Here is a 21,782-nt window from a genome sequence, read left to right on the forward strand (position 1 = left end):
TAACTTGTCTCAACCAGTCAAAAATCGATTACGGGTTATCATCTCATCCACATTCGAGAACTTCTCCCGGAGCAATAAAATAGCCATGGCGGCGGCATAGCCTACAGCTGCCTCTCAACTAAGGTGGGCTGCATGCCACAGATATTCCATAACCTTTAGGAATATAGCTTGCATCTTGCAGCGCAGGGGACCTTAACCACACTTAGTAGTTACACAGAATGCACTGTTTTGTATAATATCACAGTTACTTTTATTCACAATAACTGCATTCAAGGTTGGCAAAATATCCAGAAAATTGCAGTTTTCAATATTTCATTCTTAGCGACAATTCGTAAAGCAATGCACTGTACTGAACTAGTCACGACCAAGACATTTCAAAAACAATATTATTTTAAATAACTGGCCCAGCAATTGTGGAATTTTCAGTTGCCGCGGTAGCTGAGTGCGTATGGTGCTAGGCTGCAGACCCAGAAGACGGGTTCGATCCCGCCTGCGGCGCTCGCATTGCCATGGAGGCGAAATGCTAGAGGCACATGTCCTGTGTCCTGTGCGACATCAGTGCACGTCAAGGAACCCAAGCTACTCGAAAGTGTCAGGAGCCCTCCCCTAAGGTGTCCCTCATTGCCCGAGTCGCTTTGGAACGTTAAACCCCGCGAACCATACAACAGTTGTGATATTATGAATCCTAAGATGTGACTGTCGTATTAAGCTCACAAAGAGGGGACAGGCCAGTCCACAGTGTGATGGAGCGTTTATATTAGTGTATTTCGCCAAAAGGAAATGAGATCATACGCTGCACAAAATTCTTTTACTCGCTGCTTAGCGGCATTCGTAGAGTTTATGAACTGGTGCAACCTTTAGTCTAAAACGAATCACTTGCATGGGCAAACAGCAATCCTTATGTATTGAACATCCTTTTGAAAGCATTGTATTGTGTTGTAAAGTTTTTTTTGCAGTGGTAACGTTTTATCGCACATATCTCATCGCCTCTTTTTCTCCGGTCATATTCGGCCGGAAAGTACGGAATGTCATTCTAGATAGAGAAATAAAAGTTTATAGTTCTCTGCCTTGAACCTCCACATCAAACTTCTCCCAAGCTTGTGTCCACGTTTCATGTAGTTTTTCTTTTCTGATTATAATTTTTTGATAAAAACCAGCGCGGTTTTTTTAAAGGCTTTCATTTTATACTCAACTCTTTATTTGCATTAAAACATCAATTTCACCATCGGTACTGAAAACTGGCAAGGCGATTTGTTTCTCGACAACCAAAAAAATTTCGATAAAGTTCCTTAGGAACGGTCATTGCATGAACTTTGATCTCCAACCCTTCACCACACTACACTGGATCAGAAACGATGCTGTTGACCACTTTTGGTTTTTTTCGATTAGGAGCCACTAAGAGGAAATCAGGTCTAAGCTGTTCTCTTGTCAATAGCTTCACCTCTGGTGTCATTCATCCTGAATGGTTCGTGTAGGGTTTTCGCCGCCCATTTTTTATATAAAGCCGTACCGTGTCTTTATTTTAGGTGCTGAAACAAATGAATTCACAGAGTGGTTTCAGCAGTTCTATTGATCCCGCCCTCTCCCTTTCGCCCTCTCCCTTCTTAGGTGTGTGGATGGTGCCTAAGAACCGGCGTTCAGTGTGTGACGACGTTTTTCCTGGCAGTGCGACACTTGCAACGCAGCACGACCGAAAAGGCCGCCCTTCTCTCCGGGACCGTCGACACGTGGGCGGAAAGGATGCGAGACCTGTGAGGCTTATGAGGCGAAAGATGCAAGACGCGAGCCTATAGAACACCACTAAATATGAAAACAGCTTTGAAAACGCAACCGTTTCAAACCAAACACCTGGTTATATGAGGGGCTCAGAGCTGCGCATAAAGGAACAAAGGAAAGCCTTTAGTCAGATACAACTCAAGAAGGAAGCAACGGATGTCACTCAAAGGAAGCCTTCCAGCCAAAGACATAGAGCGATTCGTATGACGCCGCCATTAATCCGATTATGACGTGGTTATTCCCCTTTCATCTGCCAAACCTCGTGAATTGACGCTATAGAAGGTCCAAAAGGTCGGTCAATGGGGAGAACTAATCGCCGCCATTGGCTGGAGGGGCTCCTTTGAGTGACTCCCGCCGCTTAGTTCTTGAGTTGTAGCCGGCTACAGACGCTGCCAGTGACAACTCACTGGTGCTTTGTTTCGTGAAAAAAAAACATGTGTTTTTAATATATTAAGAATTTTCTCAAACATGTCGAGTGATGCAGCTAATAAGAGTTTAAATATGAGGTTTTCTCGCGTGCCTTCCAGCTTATTCGTCAGAAATAAATCTCCAGGTAAACAATTATTTACATCTAGTGTGAGTAATGTGGTAGGTTACGTAAGTGCAAGCCTGCCGGGATACTTAATTGGCTCCCTTCAGATATTGCTTATTTAGGTGGTGACAACAATTAGAAAAGTTTCTTCATCACCACTGTCACCTCTAGTGCTACGATAGTGAATATTGATGTTAGATGCGCATCGTTTATGTATGCAATCATCTGAGCATCCAAAAACAGTGACGGCTTTCAGCCAGAATACCTGAGAAGTATCACCATCTTCAAAGCACAGGAAATGTGTAGCAAATTAAGCTATTTGTGAACCTTAGTAATTAAAACGCGCGACACAGACGCAAGAAAATGCATAGCATGAGCACTCGCTACGAATTGGCAGTTTTTATTTTAAGAAGAGCAGGAACATACGCACATAAGGTTGACACGTCATGAAAAAAAAATGCAGCAGACATCTAACCTGCGCCTTAAAGATATGACGCGATAGCGCTAATGAGCTAATGCCATGTATTCGGAGTTGGTTATTCTCAACATTACATTCATAGGCCCCTGGGAGTCCTTACTCCTATCGTTCCGCAATGGTCCAGTGCTTAAGGGTTGCGCCACTGCCTTGAGACAGCAGGCGCTGCAAGGAGGGGGCTTGTGCAACCAAAGTTGCTCTACCAGCCTTCTCGCATTCAACTATTAATGTAACTGCCAGCTGTAACGGTGGTCAGTTTGCTCACAATCAGGTAGGCAGGCGGTGATGACGCCACAAAGTCACGTGATTTAGATGACCCGCCTTGGATGCTCCTCTGGCAGGTGGCCACGTGGGCCACCCTACGCCATCCTACTCTTCACTCACAATGCCGGCGCCAAATTTTCTGCGTAACCGGCCCTTTAATGATATAGTATTAAACATTACAGAGGACACTAAACACTAGTTATCTGCTGTGAAGGCGAAGGCATTGACTTGTTTTTCATTCACCCCGAAGCCAATGTCCCCGAGGCCAATAGTCCACTCTCAGTCTACCCGAGTCAACCGCAATACACCCGAATTAACCCGTAATCTATCACAATTTATGAATGAATGAACTTTATTTCTCGTCATAGCGAATGGAGACTAGGACAAAGGGTACTAATTACCTGAAGAAAGGTACCAGCCCCCTACAGTAAACAGTTTCGACAGCAGTGATAATAGAAGGAATTACATATAACAGGCAAAAGTACAGAATATACATAAGTACAAGCATATTACACGTGTATGTAATACACATTACACAGTCACAATGCACACATAGCACAAGTGCACTCTATGTATTCATTTTGTGAACGAATATTCGTACATACAAACAAACAGAAAGGAAACAGAATGAGGGTGACTAAGAAAAGAAAACATCAGCTAGTAGCAATGCGGTAAGCTCTTTTCTGAAAGTACCCAATGAAGCGCAAAATTCAACAGTTCCTAAACTTTGTTTATATTTCAGTTGCCTTACATAAGAATGTCTGCTCTCCATATGTTTTTCTTATTTTCGGCATGTGTCATGTTTCGCCATAGAAGTTCCGATATGTATTTGGATTGGTTGTTTTAGAGAATAATTTCTGTTTGTGTACTGTAAACAGAAGCTTCTTATAATAAATTTTATCTGTGCGAAGAAGTGAATAACGCTGGAATAATTAAGCTGTTGCAAAATCTGCGTAACGGCCAAGGTAATTGCTGTATATACGAAGAATGTGTTTTTGCACAATAATTGGCTTGTTGCAGTTCGCCGTTGTTCCCCATACCAAGATCCCATACCAGAGCTTTGAATAAAAAAGGGCATTTACCATAATTTACCATAATCCAACTTGTTACGCCATACTGCAACTTATTTCAATGTAATTCACGCTTACTATAACCTAATATAACTTATTCCTACATAATCTGCTATTAATCTCTGCAATCTGCCAGAATCGATTCATAATCTAATACAATCTATAGTAGGATACAACTTAAAAATAGCAGTTGTTAGGACAGGGACACGGTCCGCGGCGTACTGTATTACTCCGTTAACCAGTCACAAAGGTAAACGACGTAATCTTAATAATGTTTGATTTTATTAAACGAACCAGGTATCAAAATTCTAGAGCTTTCAACTTTTTTCTCGTGATTAGCTTCTTATTTAGGTGACAAGAGAAGTTTTAACAACGGACTACGTTTTCATCATGGAGGGATTCTGTGCACGGTTCCTAAATGTTGGCGGAGCTTCACTGCAGACTTAAGCTTATCCTTCTATAGCGACCCTACTGTGAATTAAACCATCGTGATTTACTCTTAATCAACCACAATCGAAAGTCATATAAGTTAATCCACCCAACTTCAACTCAATCCAAACTAATACACTATTAATCACTGTAGTCTAATTTAGTCCATCGCACCGCAACTTAATTCAATGTTATCCACTTTCAATCCACCACAATGCATCATAATCCTGTTTAATTCAATGTAATCCACCCTTAGTCTTGCGCAGTCACCAGAATCCACCCATGATCCAACGTAATCTAACTTATCCCTAAGTTATCTACGTTCCATCCATCGCAATCCGCCAGAATCCACCTGCATTCTTCTCCAATCAACCTTAATGCAACTTAATCCTGCAATCCACGCAGATCGTCTAAATAGACAAAACCCTCTTTTTTGTACCATCTTTGTACACATACAGACTCCGCCGGTTTCGTCGTAATGGGGCTAACAAGGCTTTGGAATTAAGAAAGAGATAACGAAAAAGTGCGCAGCAGGGCATGGCAGAGTATAATTCACATGCCCAACCTTTCTTACGGTTCTCATGTGCTCTCATCTTTGCGACAGATTGGTATGAAATGTCGCGATACGATGCACTCCATGTTCATCAAGATTTAATCGCGCGACATTTAATAGTTCCATTGGTAAGACAGACTGGTATGTCGTCTACCTATACCTGGCCCTGAAAAAGCGCTTGCAAACTTTTTCTCTCTACTCCTCCAGCTGTTCGTGGTAGCATGGTTATCGTCAACAATTTAAGGCTTATAAAACGAATACGAAAATAGTACTCCTGTACAGGAAAAAAAAAAACATTCCATACAATCCTGGCAGTGTGCTACAAGCAATTCCACACATTGTCGGCGCCGTACGGTGTGCGAAAAGGACGACGGTGTGTTCCTGCTCAGTGCGGCTTGCCCTTGGTGTTCGGGTTTTCGGCTGGCTCCCACTGCAATTACATTTATTTCCATCAGATTATGTCAAGCAATGAGTAGAAACGAGCCAGGTAGAATTTCTATGAAAAAAAATTTCTAAAAAGAGTGGCGAGAGAAAAAATGGCAGCTCCTGAACTTGTTTGTTAATACTTCGCAGAATATGACTGTGATTGTTGAGTGATTTATTAAATATATTTTAAAGGGGAAGGCCTGAAACCTGTGTCGATGGCAGATATAAGTGATAACAGCGAAATATTAAGTTGAACCATTCCGTATTGCGGTTTGGCTTCTTCTTGTACTGTTCTCCGCGGTAAGCCTGTGAATTTTTTCCTCTGTACTGCGGATAATGTTTGTTCCGCGATATTACCTTTAAAAATGCCAGCTATGGCCGAGATAATACACCTTAGTATCATCTAAAACTGCGTGCTGATCATATACTGTTAACGCTTGGCAATATAATAACTTTTTCAAAACAGGCATCACCTCTTTTTTACTGAAAAAAGATAAGTGATTCCTGTCCATAAAAAAGCAAGAAACCTGATATTTCCCAATGCTGCCCAATCTCACTTCTGTCTACTTCTAGTAAAGTCAGAGAGAAATGAATTTTCAAGCGCCAAGACGTCACGTAAAAGTTAAGCACATAACCAGACAGTGGACACTGAACGGATGCTGGTAGTGTCTTCGCGAAGAATTTCAAGACTGGAAAGATTTGGTGTTGAATTCAGATCTCCAAGAAGTATCTAGAACGCTTACGTCAGCAGAGTTCTATTTCTGTGGTATTTTATTTAGGAGAAGGATTGCAGTGTGTGACTCATGACATGCACACGCAGCCTGCACGGGTGACAGAACTGCATAAAAAGGCTGGCGAATTTACATTAGTTGTGGCTTAGCTTTGGTTAAGCCTGGTGAGAACCGAAAGGTTCCCTAGCATGGCTACGCTTGGGTTCAAGCTTTTGGATTAAAGAAATTTTTAGACACGGTATCACTCTGACGTTCCAGCTTTTATTCCAATGAAGACGTTGCGGTGATCCGTGAAGTAGTGAGACCTGGTAGTTACTTGGTTAGTTATATGGTTTGATGTAATGTGGTTTCGCTGAAGAACCAGGTCCAAGTTGGCTCCCCATTGTATAGTCGCCTTTGGTTGATGATGGGTTAACTCGAGTTCAAACCGTTCTTCTACAGCCGGTAGGAACGTCGGGTCTCTCTTTGGGTCTTTGTTGTAGTTCTTGCCTTGTACTTGACGACTGCCGCGGTTTGTCGCAGCGGTTCTCGACGCGTGTCGAACGTTCTTCCTCCGTCTCTTCGACACGGCGTTTCTTCCTAGCCTCACTGAAACGTTGAAGCTTCGCTTTCAGGCGCGCTATCACGGCAGGATGTTCTTCGTCATCCATCGCAAAACCGGTTTCTACCCCTACCGGTGCGCCGTTGTTATATATACACAGCTCTCCATTCACGTCACAGACGGTGGCTCCGCCCCCGTTGTCAAGCAGGGTATATACCTCCATGATTGATGTGCTTGTTTACTCAAACTCATCTGCCCCACGGCCTACGTGATTTTGCTCCACGGTTTGACCTCTAAAGCTTTTCAATGTCATAAACGGAACTACACTACCCTCCTAAAAACCTGGCGTAGTGGATTTTCCAGTCTTGAGATAGGCTATCATAACAAGTAGTCATGTATTGAAAATACTGTACGAGCCATCATCAGATTATTAACAAAAGCCAGCCCGATTGGTTTCCTAAAAGGCCTGTCCTCTGCCAGCCACGGTAAACATAACTACCCTAATTTCTTCATCTCATCTTCTCCTTAGGCCCTCTACCACACCGTATTATACTTTCCGTCGCGTGGAATCTGCTCTGTTGCTGTAACGGACCTTCGGTTATCTGTCCCCTGCATTCATGTTCAGCCACTTTACTACAAATAAATTTATTTGAATTTTTTAAATTTTTTGAATGTCCATTTCGTCGTCTTGATTTGATTTAGAGTATTATCCGCTCAAGTTTCATCTGAAGCTCACGATAAGTCATTTGCGATGACTCAGCATTACGTGAGTAATTTTCTTTTCCGTGCCTTGCTGCAGTATCCGCAGTTCAACTGCACGCCCCATATTATAGGCATGTTCGTAAGGCCAAGAAACGAGAATTAGTTTCCTGCAAGTATTGTCCTTCTGAGCGGTGTTCGTAAGCTGATATTCCTTCCCTGACACTATCTGACCAATGCTCTGCACGCCTTTGTTGTTCTCCCAGCAATTCCTCTTTCAAGGTGCGTAGCATTGGTTACTAGTTTATCTGCAGATGCACTCCTCTGCCACATTCAGCGCCTCACGGCCGTACATAAACTATTGTTTATTTTCCAGACTCTCGTACCAAAGTTTTATTTGTATTATTTGATTTTCAGCATTGTGCTTGGCGTGTTACAGTCGTTACGCATGCGCTGCAGCAACTCCCGCAGTTAGCAAGGGATTTTCGAATGTAATTCAGAATTCACTATGGAGTTTTCCAATAACTCTTATGTCTAGTTGTTCCCAATCTGACCCTCTCAAGAGATCTTGAAGACCGGCAGGGAATGATAGCGGCGTCCCTATCACCCTTCATGAGTGCTATTTTATCACGATTCCTTTGTAGCCATTCAGTAACCGTGCTGCCCGTTGAACCATTTTCTAAGACATTTCGAGGTCCTCTACGCAGCATGAACACTCTACATAATGCAAGCCTATTGTAGGAAACCTCAAACACCCTTTTCAGGCACCCTTGAAGTTCTTTTTCTCTCTCCACGCAGGGAACAGGAAATGTGATGGTCTTCTGGGGCGGAAACAAAACGGCAGTCAGAAAAAAAGAAGAAAGCTTCAAGTCTTTAAGCACTGCATAAATGCTTGCGCTAATGTCTCAGTTGGCAATAACAGGACCGAGTAGACTTTATTATAAGAGAAGTAAAGTGTAAAAGAGGTAAGTGGTTAGTGCGGTTATAGAGAGGGCTTCAAGGCAGGCGAAACGTGTGTGGAGAGCGAAAAATCAGATAGCGCGACGAGGCTGTGCAATTATTATGGATGGTTTCGCAGCTGCACCGTAATTAGACGCGGTTTCGGATCATTAGCTGAGGCATTCAACTCGCGCCAGAGATATCTCGACTCGTGATGATGAAATATGGCGTTCGGTACAACGCTCTCGCGGTATTTTCAGATGCATAGGTAACACCAAAATTTTCGCTCATGTCCCCATCCGTCTACCTGCTTTCACAACCACGCTCATTTTTAGTCAAGTTGAAGGACAAACCCCAAAATTAGCAGTTTCTACTAAAGCCTAATCACATAGGGGTGTGTTCATTACGTTCTGTTTCCTGATCTTTAACGTATCAAAATGACACGTTGAAATAAAAAATGAAGCTTGAAATGGCTTCATTCGGGGGTGTAGTTCCTTTTTTGAGTATAGTCTCGGCCGACGTTGATACCCTACCGCAATCGATGTACTAGTGTTTGCTTGACGTCAAAGAAGAATGAGGCTGTCTGCTGACGACACGAACTACACAACCGCATTAGCGACATTTTTGCCGCGCGCAAAGCTCGTGGACATTCAGATGTTTCTTGAGGTATGGAAACAGCAAGCAGCCACGTGGCGCTAGCTCTGGAATATAGAGTGGGTGTGACTGAGTGTTGTCATCATGAATGATTGCTTTTTTATCATGAATGATGATTTCCCTGTAGATGTGCACACAAGTTATTCAGCGTCTTCAAGTTCTTCAAAAATGCTCGCAATAACCCCCTGCTTAATGATACTATCCCCAGAAATCAATTTATCCACACGCGCCGCGAACTCGGGAGTGGAATCTAGACGGCTGACATCCACAGCGCTGCGTGTCTTTGACACTTCTCATGTCTGGGATTTCCGTGGCCACCGTTGGTACCCCCTTCCTAGCCGCAAACGTCAACACATGCCTCCCCATAAACAGCACTCAATTGACGGTCGTTATCGATAAGCGGAACACATTCCGGCGTCTGAAATTCCACTTTGGTATGCTATTTTAGCCCTACGTCAATGTAGGCCGACATTTTGTCCTGACTGGTTCCATATCAATGGTGCCACATGCAAAATGAAAGCATCCATCAAAAGCGGAATCATCGGGCGTTCTTTTAAATGCGAAAGCAGGCAATAGGTCTCGCAAGCCTTGACATTTCACTTTTGACCTTTCAGATGAAATGACCTTTGCCGATTTTGACTGCCGGTGAACATCAGTGCGCTCGGGTGGAAGTTAGGCTGGCCCTAGTGTCAAAATATCCCTAAAATTTCAAAACTCAGTTGATTCATGTTCGTAACTGACCTTAGGTGCCCCAAAAATGGGCTTGTCTGACCTCCAAACCTGATTGGCCCACCCCAATAAGTTGAAAATTGAGCTTATCCACATTCAACACCTACCTGGAACATCGCGTAAATGAGGTTGTCACACCGCCAGAATTATGTGGCCTACTCGCAAAAATTTTAAAATTGAGTTGATCCACCTTCGGAACCGACTTGGGACACGCCAAAACAGGGTAGGCGCACCTTCGAAATTCGAGTGGCCCACCATAAAAGTTTGAAACTTGAGTTCACCCACATTCGGAACCGACCTGCGATACCCCTCGAATGACTTTGCCCCATCCCAAACATTTGGGTGACCGACTGCCGAAAACTTTAAAATTGAGTTGGTCCACGTTCCGAAGTCTGCTTTCGCACATTATTTCGTGCTTAGGAATGATAAACCGCCAGCCATTCTTTATTGTAACATACATCATTTCCATTAGTTTTTATTAGCATTAGAGAGGAGGAGGACAAATATATTGAACAGCCCTCGTATTATTTCAGGAAATGGGTCCGAAGTCTTGGTCTGGAATTGCGGTATGTCGGTCGATTGGATATACTTCCGGAGAACTATATGGTCAAGCTTGCCGCACTGGAAGTCGCCACTTCGGAATTAATAAGGTTGATGTTTTTCCATTTCTGTTTGTGGGGGAGAAAAGTGGGCTCGAAATAGTGGTCCACATTTAGTAACAAAAAATCTTGGGCTGAGAATTTGTAATCAGTGTGTTCCAGCACTGATGTTAATATTACCTCATTACCGTGTCAACATTACCATGTTCAGTATCAGCTCACCTATCGTTAAAAAACATGCCTTTTTTATACAATAATATGCAATAGCAATCCATTCTGACAGAGAATGGTAGGTCAAGGATGAGCGCACAAGATTTCAACCGTATATATCGTAGGCTACCACAAGCGCGCAAAGAAATTTCGGTTCCGCGTTGCTTGGTTAAAGAAACAAAACATGAACGCGTCTAAATAACCAGGCTAAAAAAAAAACCAGCGGCAAAGAATCAGGGGTATGTGTCCTGGAATAAATTTTATGGGAAATATGACACATACCGCCTTTAAGTAGTATCTAAGAAACGAACTGTTGTATACTACGTGGAACCCTGACTGCATTCTGTAAGAACCAAACAGTCTTTAAAAGTGAGGACAGGGTTTTTTTTTACCTTAAAGATGTTTATAAAGTGAGAAAACCCCTGGAAAATTATTATTATTGGTATAAATTGATTATCTGGCTCTTTCTGGCGATGCTGACGCTTCTCTGGCAGCGAAAGACAATTACCAGCGAGGAAATTGTATTTTAAAAGATTCCCACCAGTCCATCCAAACTCCCCACGCAATTACTGAAAATGACAAGTTGCCGCCGTTTTGAAGTGAATGGCGATGTAGCTCAGCCTCTGGGATCCGCGTCAAGAAACTGTTGCCGACGCAGTCATTTTTCTTGCAGAATAAGCCGGTGATGGCAAAGCCTCAATTGACACCAGTTGATTGGATTCTTGGTATTTTCTACTTTAAGATGCTGCGTTTTCGTTGAGCTCTTTGTCATTACAACACTGTACCACATCGATGCATTGCAGTTTCTACTTGTCTTCAGTGTCCCTTTTGGGGGTGCCAAAGTGTGCCAGTACAAAGTTAATGAAACAAATCCCATTGTCCGGTCATTTTACGGTAAAGACCATACATCGTTTACGAACTTACACTGGAATGCGGAAAGGTTTGCAAAGACCGGTCAGGTGGCTTAATCTATGACTTCAAGAGTTTTGCAAGAACCGTCAGAAAAATTCACAGTTCGAAAATATGACTTCGCATTGTGTCCAATGCGAGGGTAAACCAACATTTGAGTAGGAGAACAATGCTGCTAGGGAACAAGGCTGCCTCGGTGTATGGCACTGGCAGATTGAGAAATTGATCTAAGCGATAACGAATTATGATGAAAAAGTGTCCGGGAACACGAGTGTAATTTAGAAAGAACTGGGGCTGATAGCAACATTTTACAGTAGCCACTGCGCAGATATTTGTTTGCGTTAAAAAATAAAGGTTCATGTGCTTCCCACCGCAACAATTCGCATTGTCGGAAAGCCTGCGAGATGTTTTCTTCTATTTCTTTGGCCCTCTCTGCCTGACGTCTACAGGTTTCCCCACATGAAACGAAGGTTGATACGTTGAGCCTGCACTTACAAAAGAATTGGGCGCACCAGAAGAGAAAAGAAGGCAAGGGGGAGGAGGCTGTGCACCCTACGCTTTGAACTTCGCCTGTAGGTGGGCGAAAGGAATGGAAGTTTTATAGCAGTCTTGCAATCTGACCTCCACCTTGCTATATGAGGCCGCCTAATTTAACGCGATTCTATAACAACTGTTAATAATCAACAACGCAGGCTTCAAATACAACGTCGGGATAATGGCCGCAAAAAAACTGGTGTTCAAATTAAGGTACCATATACGCTTGCATGGACAGAGCAGCAATGCTAAAGTGCTAAAGCAATGCTTATGCACGCGCTTTTACATCGTGACAGGGTGTTGAGCGCTTTTTATGGCTTTCTTTTCACTTAGGAGGCGCAAAGCGTTGACACTCACCATCGAGGGCTCGAAAATCCAGATGGAGCAACTGGCACTACAACTCGCTAAGGGCTTGAAGGCCGGGATTATACAACGCGAGTGAGTTTCTTTTGCGCGCGTCCATATAGGATTAGGATTGAGAGCTACTTTTTCTCAAGAATGAGACGCTTGCTTTTCTACAGTAGTAATGGTTGCACAGTTTTGTGCAAAGAACGAGGGGACCGTGGAAATGTATTCAATTCGCTGTCAGACTTTAAAACTGCCATCAGTCGCGCGCACTCTTCTCTCCGTTTCGCTTTGCATGACTCTCTTAATTGTGGGCAATGCGATCAGTGTTACAGCCGAAGCGCCTCAACCCTGTTGAATAGGGCTTGGCTAAACTCCTTCCTTTCTCTGCTTTTAGGACTCGTCTCATTTTTGTGCTATACGTTTAAGCTCATGCGCTACAGTGGTTCATTTCCATTTCCAGCAGGCTAAACGCAACCTGTTGCCGCACGTCGCTGCCGGATAGCGAATAAGCCCAACAGCTGTAGTTCTAAGCACGCTGGAAAACGTGCTATTTTCTTACTAATAGTTTGCTCCGGTTCACAGTAAATACCAAACAAATTATTTTTTACTTAATAACGAAGAGCCCATGCGTTAATTTCCATAAACGTTTTGGCGCAGAGAATATGGCTTTTCGCAGTTTCCTGCGGGGATACTCCGCCATTTCAAAGCGTCAATCTGTGCTAAATCAGTGATAGCACGTTCTTGGAGCTTTAATTTCAATCAACTCGTAAATCTGCGATCATTGTTTTAGCGGCATTGCAGAAACGTCGCAGTATGCGCTTTCGGCATTGCGTGCAGGGACATCACGGCGGAGTTGATCGACGAATGCCTCGGCCTTGCCGAATGCCCTGAGGCGGACATGCTGTGGCGATTTGCGGGACTTCGGTTCAGCGACTTTGTGGTGCCGCAGTGTAGCTACGCCTATCTGAAGATGGAGCGAAAAACGTGGGAAGATGTCGGATTCTCGGACTGGACCGTTGCAGTTCTTCTATACCAGCTACACTGGCCCAGTATTGCGGTAAGGCCCTGCCCATATAACTGGACATTCAGCGAAGATAACTGCTGTGATGCCGCTGTCAATACCGTCTCATAATTTCTTGGCAACTATGTGAAAGCTACACCTGTGTTCTCTGCGATGTCAGTATGCGTAGTACCGCAGGTGGTCGGAATTAGTCTAGAGCCCTCCACTAAGACGTCTGTGATAGCGCATGTACAGCTAAGGGATGTCAAACTGGGCATGCCAGGAAGGCTAGTGAAAATTCAACATGGAATTCACTACGCCCTTGTTGCGTTTTAAGCGCACGTGAATGGCTGGAAAGTTTCACATCGTACATCGGGTTATCTAGGCGATAGCACCAAGGTGTCACGAATCGCTGGTATGTACTGCGTGCTTTGTTATCGAGACATAATTTGTTGAGGTCCGTTCCAACCGAGTATAAAACCGTCTAGCGACAGCGTTTCGCGGACAGAAAACACGTCAAACTAAGTAATGCGCTACCTCTCTGACAAGATGCGTTCCGGACCTTCTATTTATGTCTTTTAACATCGCTTAGTTCCGAGCGACAACAAAAGTTTTGTTTAACATGACTTTAAATGTGGGCCCATGAATTGCAACTGCCTTGACAATGATATGCATAGAGACAATAATCACAGGTGCAAGGAAAGCTTGCATACAACAAGGGAAGACACAAAAATGTCAAAGGGATGGCCATCGCTCAAATTCGCAAAACACCAAGCCAGAAACGGCCAGCTTATGAAGAGTTAGTAGGACGGTGTTAAATTATGGATTGTAACATAATTGCAACGTTGTATTTCCGAAAGTTTTTTCGATTTGTATTAGACAATTTGTAATAGGAGGTCTATCTGACAACTTTGCTTTGGTACCTCTTTGTGTACGAATTTACCTAACCACTCATTTCTGCAACTCATTTTTGTCAATAAAACCCTGAGAAGCCTGGGAAACCTGGAAAACATAGTCGTCGTGGCGGAGCTCTGTTGTCGGAGCGTTAAAACAGGTTCATTCTAAAGTGTTAAAGAAATAACGTAGGCCGTATAGGCGGTTGGTAAATGCGATTAGGGCGTGTTTTTCTCTCATGGTTAACAAATATTCGAGGTTGCACTTTCTCAACATTGCACCACAACAGTACTACAAACGGTGACCGAACTACTTATAGCATATGTAAAGGGAACGGCTTTGAACGTTTCCGATTTTAACTTTAAAAACAGCGTAAGCAGAGTTCCAATCAAGCGACGGAAATTCAAGCTTAGGGAGCGCCAAAAAAAAACTCTTGCCAAACGATGAGGATCGCTCAACTCACGGGTGGTTATTACAATACACCGCACACAGCAGAAGTACAAAATGTAATATAGGCAAGATGCTCACGGAAAGCCTACCATCAGTCCACGTTAAATATTGGTATTCCGAGCACTGTTGCTTTCTTCAAGCTATATGCACATTTCTCTACTGAGGGAGCAAAAAAAATCCAATTGGAATTATTTGACTGGTAAACTAAACAAGTGTCTTTTCGACTGGATTCAAAATAAGAACAATTTTGGAGATTGAGTAAGATCTCGCCGCTTTTCCACAATAAAAATGTGATCTTGCAGCACCGAACATTCTTATAATGCACAAAGCGCATGAACAGATTAATCTATTTTATTGTTCTTTGTAGCAATAACATTCTTTATGACTGAGATGTTCTCTCCTCTTAAAAGTGGACAAGCCGTTACCAAAAAATTCAAGCATAAAAGGAGCAAGTACAGAGCCGTGCAGAACACCTTGTATGTCTATGAATACGCAAAAAAATATAGATACAACTTTGCGTTCACGAAAATTATGTTCGAGAATCGCACAAAGTAGATCACTTACGCAGTCAGCTTCCAGTTCATTTGTCACCAAAGAGTTATTCACTTACTCGAAAGCTTTCGAGCGTTTATGAATTCAATTCCTTCAAAGCAATGAGCACAGAACTCGGAAGAGAAGTTTTCTGAGCAGTCCTTAATGAACTAATGTTAGTAGACCAGCGGTGATCGTTTTCGTTGTATTTTTAATATTGTTAACCAAAGGCAGTCAGGTTGATTCATATTGCACATTTGTGCACACTTTATAACATTTAAAGAAATTGTTTATTCGAAAAAAATAATGCCTTCTCAGCCGTCTTTCATGAGGAGGAATGCATAGATGCAAGACGGCATTATTCTGACAGCACTTTTCTGCTTTTCCTGTGCACGTATTGGTATTATCTTTCCTACCTTTAAATCCGATGAGAACAACCTGTGCTGAAAATATCATTAGTGATATGCGCCATGGATTCGCGAGCATTCTCAAAGAGCCTCTTTACCGAAAGAGAGTTGAGTTCATCGTGTCCCGTGGACAGGGGCCTTAAAAAACATATTCTTCCTTACAACTTTGCCTTTGGACAGTATATCGCAAGACTTGGTGCGATAGTTACAGGTGAAAAGCGGCTGCTAAATGCTTCGAAAATTTCACTCCTATTTGTGATTGTAGCGCTGTTAGCAGCGATTCCTGGTATTGCATTATTAGTGTAGCTCCTGCTAAGATACTCATTAGCATTTAAAGTGGACAGCTGGGCTAGTTGGTGATCTTTAGATTCAATGCACATAGCAACTAGCTCTAAAGACAAGGAGAGAAGAGAGACGGACAGCCTTGCTCTTGCGTTGGGATCACCGATTGCGTCTGGTTTTAGTTGCAACGTAACGCTGCTTAGATACATCGATCAATGTTATTCAGCAGTTTGTTATAGTGTTTCCACCGGGCATCTAAGGCTGCAGTAAAAGTACGATGGGTTATTTTTTCCCAAGTTGTTCTTGTGATTGATAGAGCCTGAAATGCCCATTGCTAGCGATGGCTTTTGCGTAAAGTTTCTTCGGGTGTACTGCTTAAATGAGATTCCTGCGTTTATGTGCTCGCGAAAGCGCTGAATGAAGATGTCCAATTGAATCTTGTCCTGACGTGACTCTGTATACCTCCTTATATTTCTCTTTTTTGAGGATTTTTTAAAGAGACGAACACCTGGCAACTTCTACGGCGGCACTGCCGCAAAAACGGGTAAATGGTATCGGGTATTACTGTTCCAATTGCTACTGAAGAATCAATGTATTGTCACCAAGTATGCTTTCGTTTTCTGCAGCAGTTCTCTAGGGGAGGTTAATAAATGGGTTCAGTAAGGGCGATACAGCGCGAAACAGACGAAGGACAAAATGGACGTGCCCTAACAACAAACATTTTGTTTCGCCACCAAGATAAAACAACGACAGAAAAAATGGAAGCATATCTCATCCAAAAGTAACAGCTACAATGCGTAAGTTAGCCTTGTAAGGGGATAGCGTTAAAGGTCCCTTTCCCCGGAAAATGTGCCGTCGGCATCATCGGCGTTGTAAGCGAAAAATTACGACATGACTCGAGCAACTGGTTCTCAGAGAGGCAGGTGGGTCACATCACGGCGAGAAAGATTTAGAGGCGACTTTTGCGAGAAAATTAACTCATGTAGAACTGGAAGGAAGGTGGACTAGAGAACTTAGCCCAGAAATCATGGTTTGCTGTTAAGCAGGAGTACGAACCGAAAGAGTACGGTCGGTAATGGCACAGTTTTATAAGTAGAGCTGCATAGACTGCGACTGGGAAACATTTCAACTTGTTTCATTTCTGCGGAACTATCATGACATTCAGCAGAGATTGCTCACCTAGAGGGCTAAAGGCACAAAACGTAGCCTCTGCCGCCGCATAGGTTCACTGGTCATGGTCGTCAAATACTGATCAGAAAGAGGCTTGGTTTGACCCCGACCGCGGTTGTCACATTTCGATGGCGACGAAATGCCAGAGCTCGGGCACTGTTCGACGCCATTGCACGTTAAAGAACCCCATGTAGTAGAAATTATCCGGAGCCCTACACTACAGCGTCTCTCAAAGCATGAGTCATTTTGGAAGGTTAAAGGCAATAATCCAAACTAATCTTCTGCGCTTCTAGTTTTACCATTACCCCGCTGAAGAAGTCTTTATCATCGATGTCACTGACTTTAAACTCTCTCGAAATGAGGCGTCGACCAGTTTACCAATCTACTCTCCCTCTGGATGCCTCCCGGTGTGATTGCAGAGCAGTAGACACCCCTGAGCGATTTCTGTCTGTCTGCCGTTTCCCTTTACAACCTCGAACAACAAAATATTGTTCGGCTGACAGCAGGTTGCCGGAATCGGCAAAGCACGAGTAAATTGGGCAATTTAAAAGCAAACGCGATTTTTCTAATAACCGCAAAAATATTCTCCGTTAATGCCGCCATAGTGGAAGAATTGAAGCGCCCGCGAAAATCGCAGGTCAGCCTGCACTGTCTCATGAGAAATTTACCTTGCATGTTGACATGCTATACTTCCCTTCAGAGAAATAAATTTTATTGCGCTAGGTCTAGGACTTCCATTCCGTCGAAAATGCGTTGTCTGTCTGTCTGATCGCTGCGCGATCTGGAAGAGCTGGTGCCAACCGCCTGGGCGACAGATAGGCCATCTAGGTCACGTGACTTTGTAACGTCACCCCAACCTGCCCGCCAGATTGTGAGCAAACTGCCCATCGTGGCAGCTCGCAATTCAGTTAGAGATTAGTCGCGAGAGGTGCGTTGGGAAGAGCAACATAGGTCTCACAAGCACTACCGATGGCAGCACTTGTCATTGCAGGGCAGTCGCGCGTCGCTTAACCGCCGCACCACAGCGCCAGGAGTCATACGAGGTCTTTCGGGGACCTATGAGTGTAGAGAAGGAACAATTATACAGCTGTATAAGTCTAAAATTATCCAATATCACGCAGACTTGCATAATATGATATACCAAGCAAGCAAGACTGTTGAAATCAATATAAAAAAAGTCAAGATAAACCATGCAATACCAGGGCTAACCGTAATAGCCTACGATAATTCCTCGTTGGCCCTAAGTTAAACCACCCGTAATTTTTTTTCTAACCTGGCACTTTACTGCATTTTCCCGCCGACCATATATTATGAGGAAAATCTAAGTGCATTTTTAGGTATACTATCGGAGAAACGATACGACGCCGAAGGAGCAATTTTGCTGAAGTCTATACGAAGCTTAGCCGGGATAAGAGCCACAATGTGAGTGATGATAGTTAGCGAGGTCGGTATGTCATCCGATAGTAATACTGCAACACCTGCATTTTTCTCAATATTCTTGCCGCATTTCTCTTCTTATTCCACGGGTAGTTGGAAAATCTGCGACGATGAAGTCAGCTTGGTCTTTCGAGTGTCATGGAAGAGAGTGCAAGATTGTTGGCATTTTCATGCCTACGCCAAGCTCGTACAGGCAGTTTCTTCACATGACGGCAATAGTTTACAAAAGCAAACAGGGTGCGAATGTAAAAACCTTGCAGTGAAGTGGTACCTTGCGGCAAATTGATTTTCTGATTAAAAAGCACCAAAACAGGTGACAGTGTATCGCCTTATGTTGTGGCTTTAAACTATCTTGTCCTGCCCATTTTTTTTTATTTCCCCTGAAACCAGGCGGTGAAAGGCCGGCACGCGCAACTTCTGAAGTCCAAGGCCGGTACACAAAGTTTTCTTCAAGTGCTGCGGCAACGCAAGTTTATGGTGCACATCGAAGCGTCAAGAAGTGCGTATATAGCGGAGTCGCTTGCAAAGTGCGGAAACCTTGACACGTTGTGACAGATTTAACTGTGTTGGTAATAAACGATGGGTGTAAATAAATAGGACTTCGCGTGCGGGGCCACCAAGTCGCTACACACTGTCGACAAGCTCTGGCACACGTCTCATATTCTTACTACTATGTAGCTACTGGAGAAAATAAAACGCCATCAACGTAAACGCAGCCGGTCATGCTCTGTCTACTTTAGAAGGAGCTTCCTAGTTCGTCATAAACAATTTGAAGCGAGGATGTGAATAACGTTGCGGTAGTCAAGGAATACGAAGGAACTCTGTTGGGAACAGCGGTGTGTTCCGACATCTATGTCTTTCACTGCCGAACGGGGACCAAAGAGTCATTTTCGGTTGTGACATCACGAGCGTGAATCGAAGTGGCAGAAAAAAAATGTAGTTTTATACCCAGTTCCCTGAACAAAAACATGTTTTTTCTTGGATGCCGAACGCCATCAAGATAGCAAAAAAGAAAAAAAGCCGTACAATCGATTTGTATGCAGCCGGATGAAATTATCCTGTGTCTCTTTGATAAAGAGACTGTGAGATCCCCGCTCGTGTTAGGGAAAAAACTTCTTGGCGGCTTAGCATTACTAGCAATAAACATTGTGCGAAAGAGGTCTCCACTGACGCAAGGGGACAATTATGCGCGTGTTCAGCTTTCATTCTCAATGCCAAATTACCCAGTGTGCGCCGGCGGCCTACGCTCCAGTGCTGTGTTTCTGCAGCAATGTTGTCAACGCCAACGCGTATTGCTCTAGTGCCGTGCTTATGCAACAATGTTCTCCACGCAAACGCATGGAGCGCACATCTCTCTGCCACTACCGCCAAAAAGGTAGAAGGGAAAAAATTACTGTTATAGCAATATTAGTTGACGAAGAAGATAATGTGCAATGCACAGCGCTAGAGAGTGTTGTAGTTCAACACGAGGCATGATCGGCTGCGGTGCAGCGGCCAGCGAAGCTGAACTGTTGGCGCCGCCACGGCCTGGAATCCCAGTCGCAACAGTACTTATTTGATTTATATTTTATGTTGCTGAGACTATTTAGTCTCTGGAAGAGCCGCATGACAGACCGCCACGCCGAATTACCACGGTCGTCGAAATCTTTGTTTCGTGAACGATGCGTTTTGGTGCGGGGAGTATACGCTGCCCTGGAAGAGCTGCCTAGCTGGCTCCCTTCGAGCGTGCTTCGACTTTTCTTTTCGGCACTATTTCCGTGCAATAAAGAAAATTTGGCTGTGGTATCGCTCTGGTTAAACATGGAGTGACACGATAACTACAGCTGGCCGGGTGGAACTTGTTCAGTTGAATCGCAAAGTCAGTCTTTTGCCGCTCCGTTTCGCTTGGCGTTCCTTCTTTATCGTCGTCCCAATTCACAGGGCGCATGCGCACAGCTGTTGCAGCTCGGTTTCCCCGGCGCGCCGCGCCGCCACCAGCAGCAGCTGCTCAGCGCAACATGGCTGGTCAGGTGACCAACCACGTGACGAACCACGTGAACAGCCACGGCGCCGCGTCGCCGGGAGATGCTCGGCACCACGTGACAAAACACGTGACAGCGTGGCGGCGCAGCCACGGGGTGGTGGCGCAGCCACAGGGTGGCGGCGCCGGCACGCTGAATGCTCGAAGTGCTACCGTAACGTAGCTATCACTAAAAAAATAAAGAAAAAAGGCCGTCGTGGCGGAGTGATAACGTCTCCGCCTCAAACCCCAAATGCCCTGGTTCGATTCCCCGCCTCGACACAATGTTTTTTATTCAGTGCGTGTCCGTGGGTTTCAGTAGCTTCTGCCACCGATCACGTGATCGGTCACGTGGTGCGGAGCAGCTGCCGGCGGCGCGGCGCCGTGGGCAACCACTTGACCAGTCACGTGGTGCGGTGCGACCCCGGTGGGACTTATAATAAACTGCACATCTCCAACCAAAAATGCTAACTTTAACCCAACGTTTCGAAGCCGACTCGGCTCCTTCATCAGGGGTGACTGAGGGCAGTAGCTAGCGTCTTTTAAGTATGGAGGGGAGGGGGGGGGGGGGTGAAAAGAACGACAGCTGTGTCGCGCAAGACGCAGGGGATGGGGAGGGGTTGTTTTAGGCTGTCAGTCACGCTGGCGCACTGCACGGAAGTGCTGAATGGCGACTTTTTTTTCGTTGCGTTGAAGAGGGAAGTCCCTGGGCATATACTGGGTGCTAATTTCCTTTTGTGCGGTTGATATTGTTCGGGGTGGTCTGGATATGCACGGATTCCAGAAGGAGCCTCTTGTGGTAATTTGTTTCGGTTCCGAGGATGGGGGTCTCTTCAAAGTTGATTCTATGGTCGGAGTCCTCGGAATGTTCGTTCTTTTCGCCCCCCTCCTCTCCATACTTAAAAGACGCTAGCTACTGCCCTCAGTCCCCCCTGATGAAGAAGCCGAGTCGGCTTTGAAACGTTGGGTTAAAGTTAACATTTTTGGCTGGAGATGTGCAGTTTATTATAAGTCTTCAAACCCAACCACACTGGTAAATCTGTCAAAATGTTTAGTTTTCGACCCCGGTGGGACTGCGAGAACGGCGAAACTACGAGTTCGTGGCCAATGTAGCTTTCGCTCCTAAACAAGATCAACAGCATTTTAAAGATAAACGCTTAAAAAGGTCACAAGCGCTGTGGCGTGGAAACACGC

General features: G+C 44.3%; 1 protein-coding gene across 1 annotated transcript; it reads left to right on the forward strand.

The window, feature by feature from the left end:
* The first annotated feature begins 1,666 nt into the window (after positions 1 to 1,666).
* LOC144121998 (isoprenyl transferase-like) lies at positions 1,667 to 19,295 on the forward strand. Its single transcript, XM_077655487.1, has 5 exons — positions 1,667 to 1,751; positions 10,352 to 10,468; positions 12,404 to 12,508; positions 13,256 to 13,475; positions 18,980 to 19,295. Exons 1-5 carry the CDS (start codon positions 1,741 to 1,743, stop codon positions 19,139 to 19,141), a joined length of 615 nt encoding a protein of 204 aa, XP_077511613.1. The 5' UTR covers positions 1,667 to 1,740; the 3' UTR covers positions 19,142 to 19,295.
* Positions 19,296 to 21,782: the final 2,487 nt, after the last annotated feature.

This window comes from Amblyomma americanum, chromosome 2, assembly GCF_052857255.1.
Source record: "Amblyomma americanum isolate KBUSLIRL-KWMA chromosome 2, ASM5285725v1, whole genome shotgun sequence".
Classification (NCBI taxonomy): domain Eukaryota; kingdom Metazoa; phylum Arthropoda; class Arachnida; order Ixodida; family Ixodidae; genus Amblyomma; species Amblyomma americanum.

Bases quoted from the DNA above. Each gene is read 5' to 3' on its own strand.
- LOC144121998 (XM_077655487.1), top strand. The intron at 10,469-12,403 runs GTTGATGTTTTT...CTTTTCACTTAG, and splicing joins GCCACTTCGGAATTAATAAG to GAGGCGCAAAGCGTTGACAC. The intron at 13,476-18,979 runs GTAAGGCCCTGC...CCCTGAAACCAG, and splicing joins TACACTGGCCCAGTATTGCG to GCGGTGAAAGGCCGGCACGC.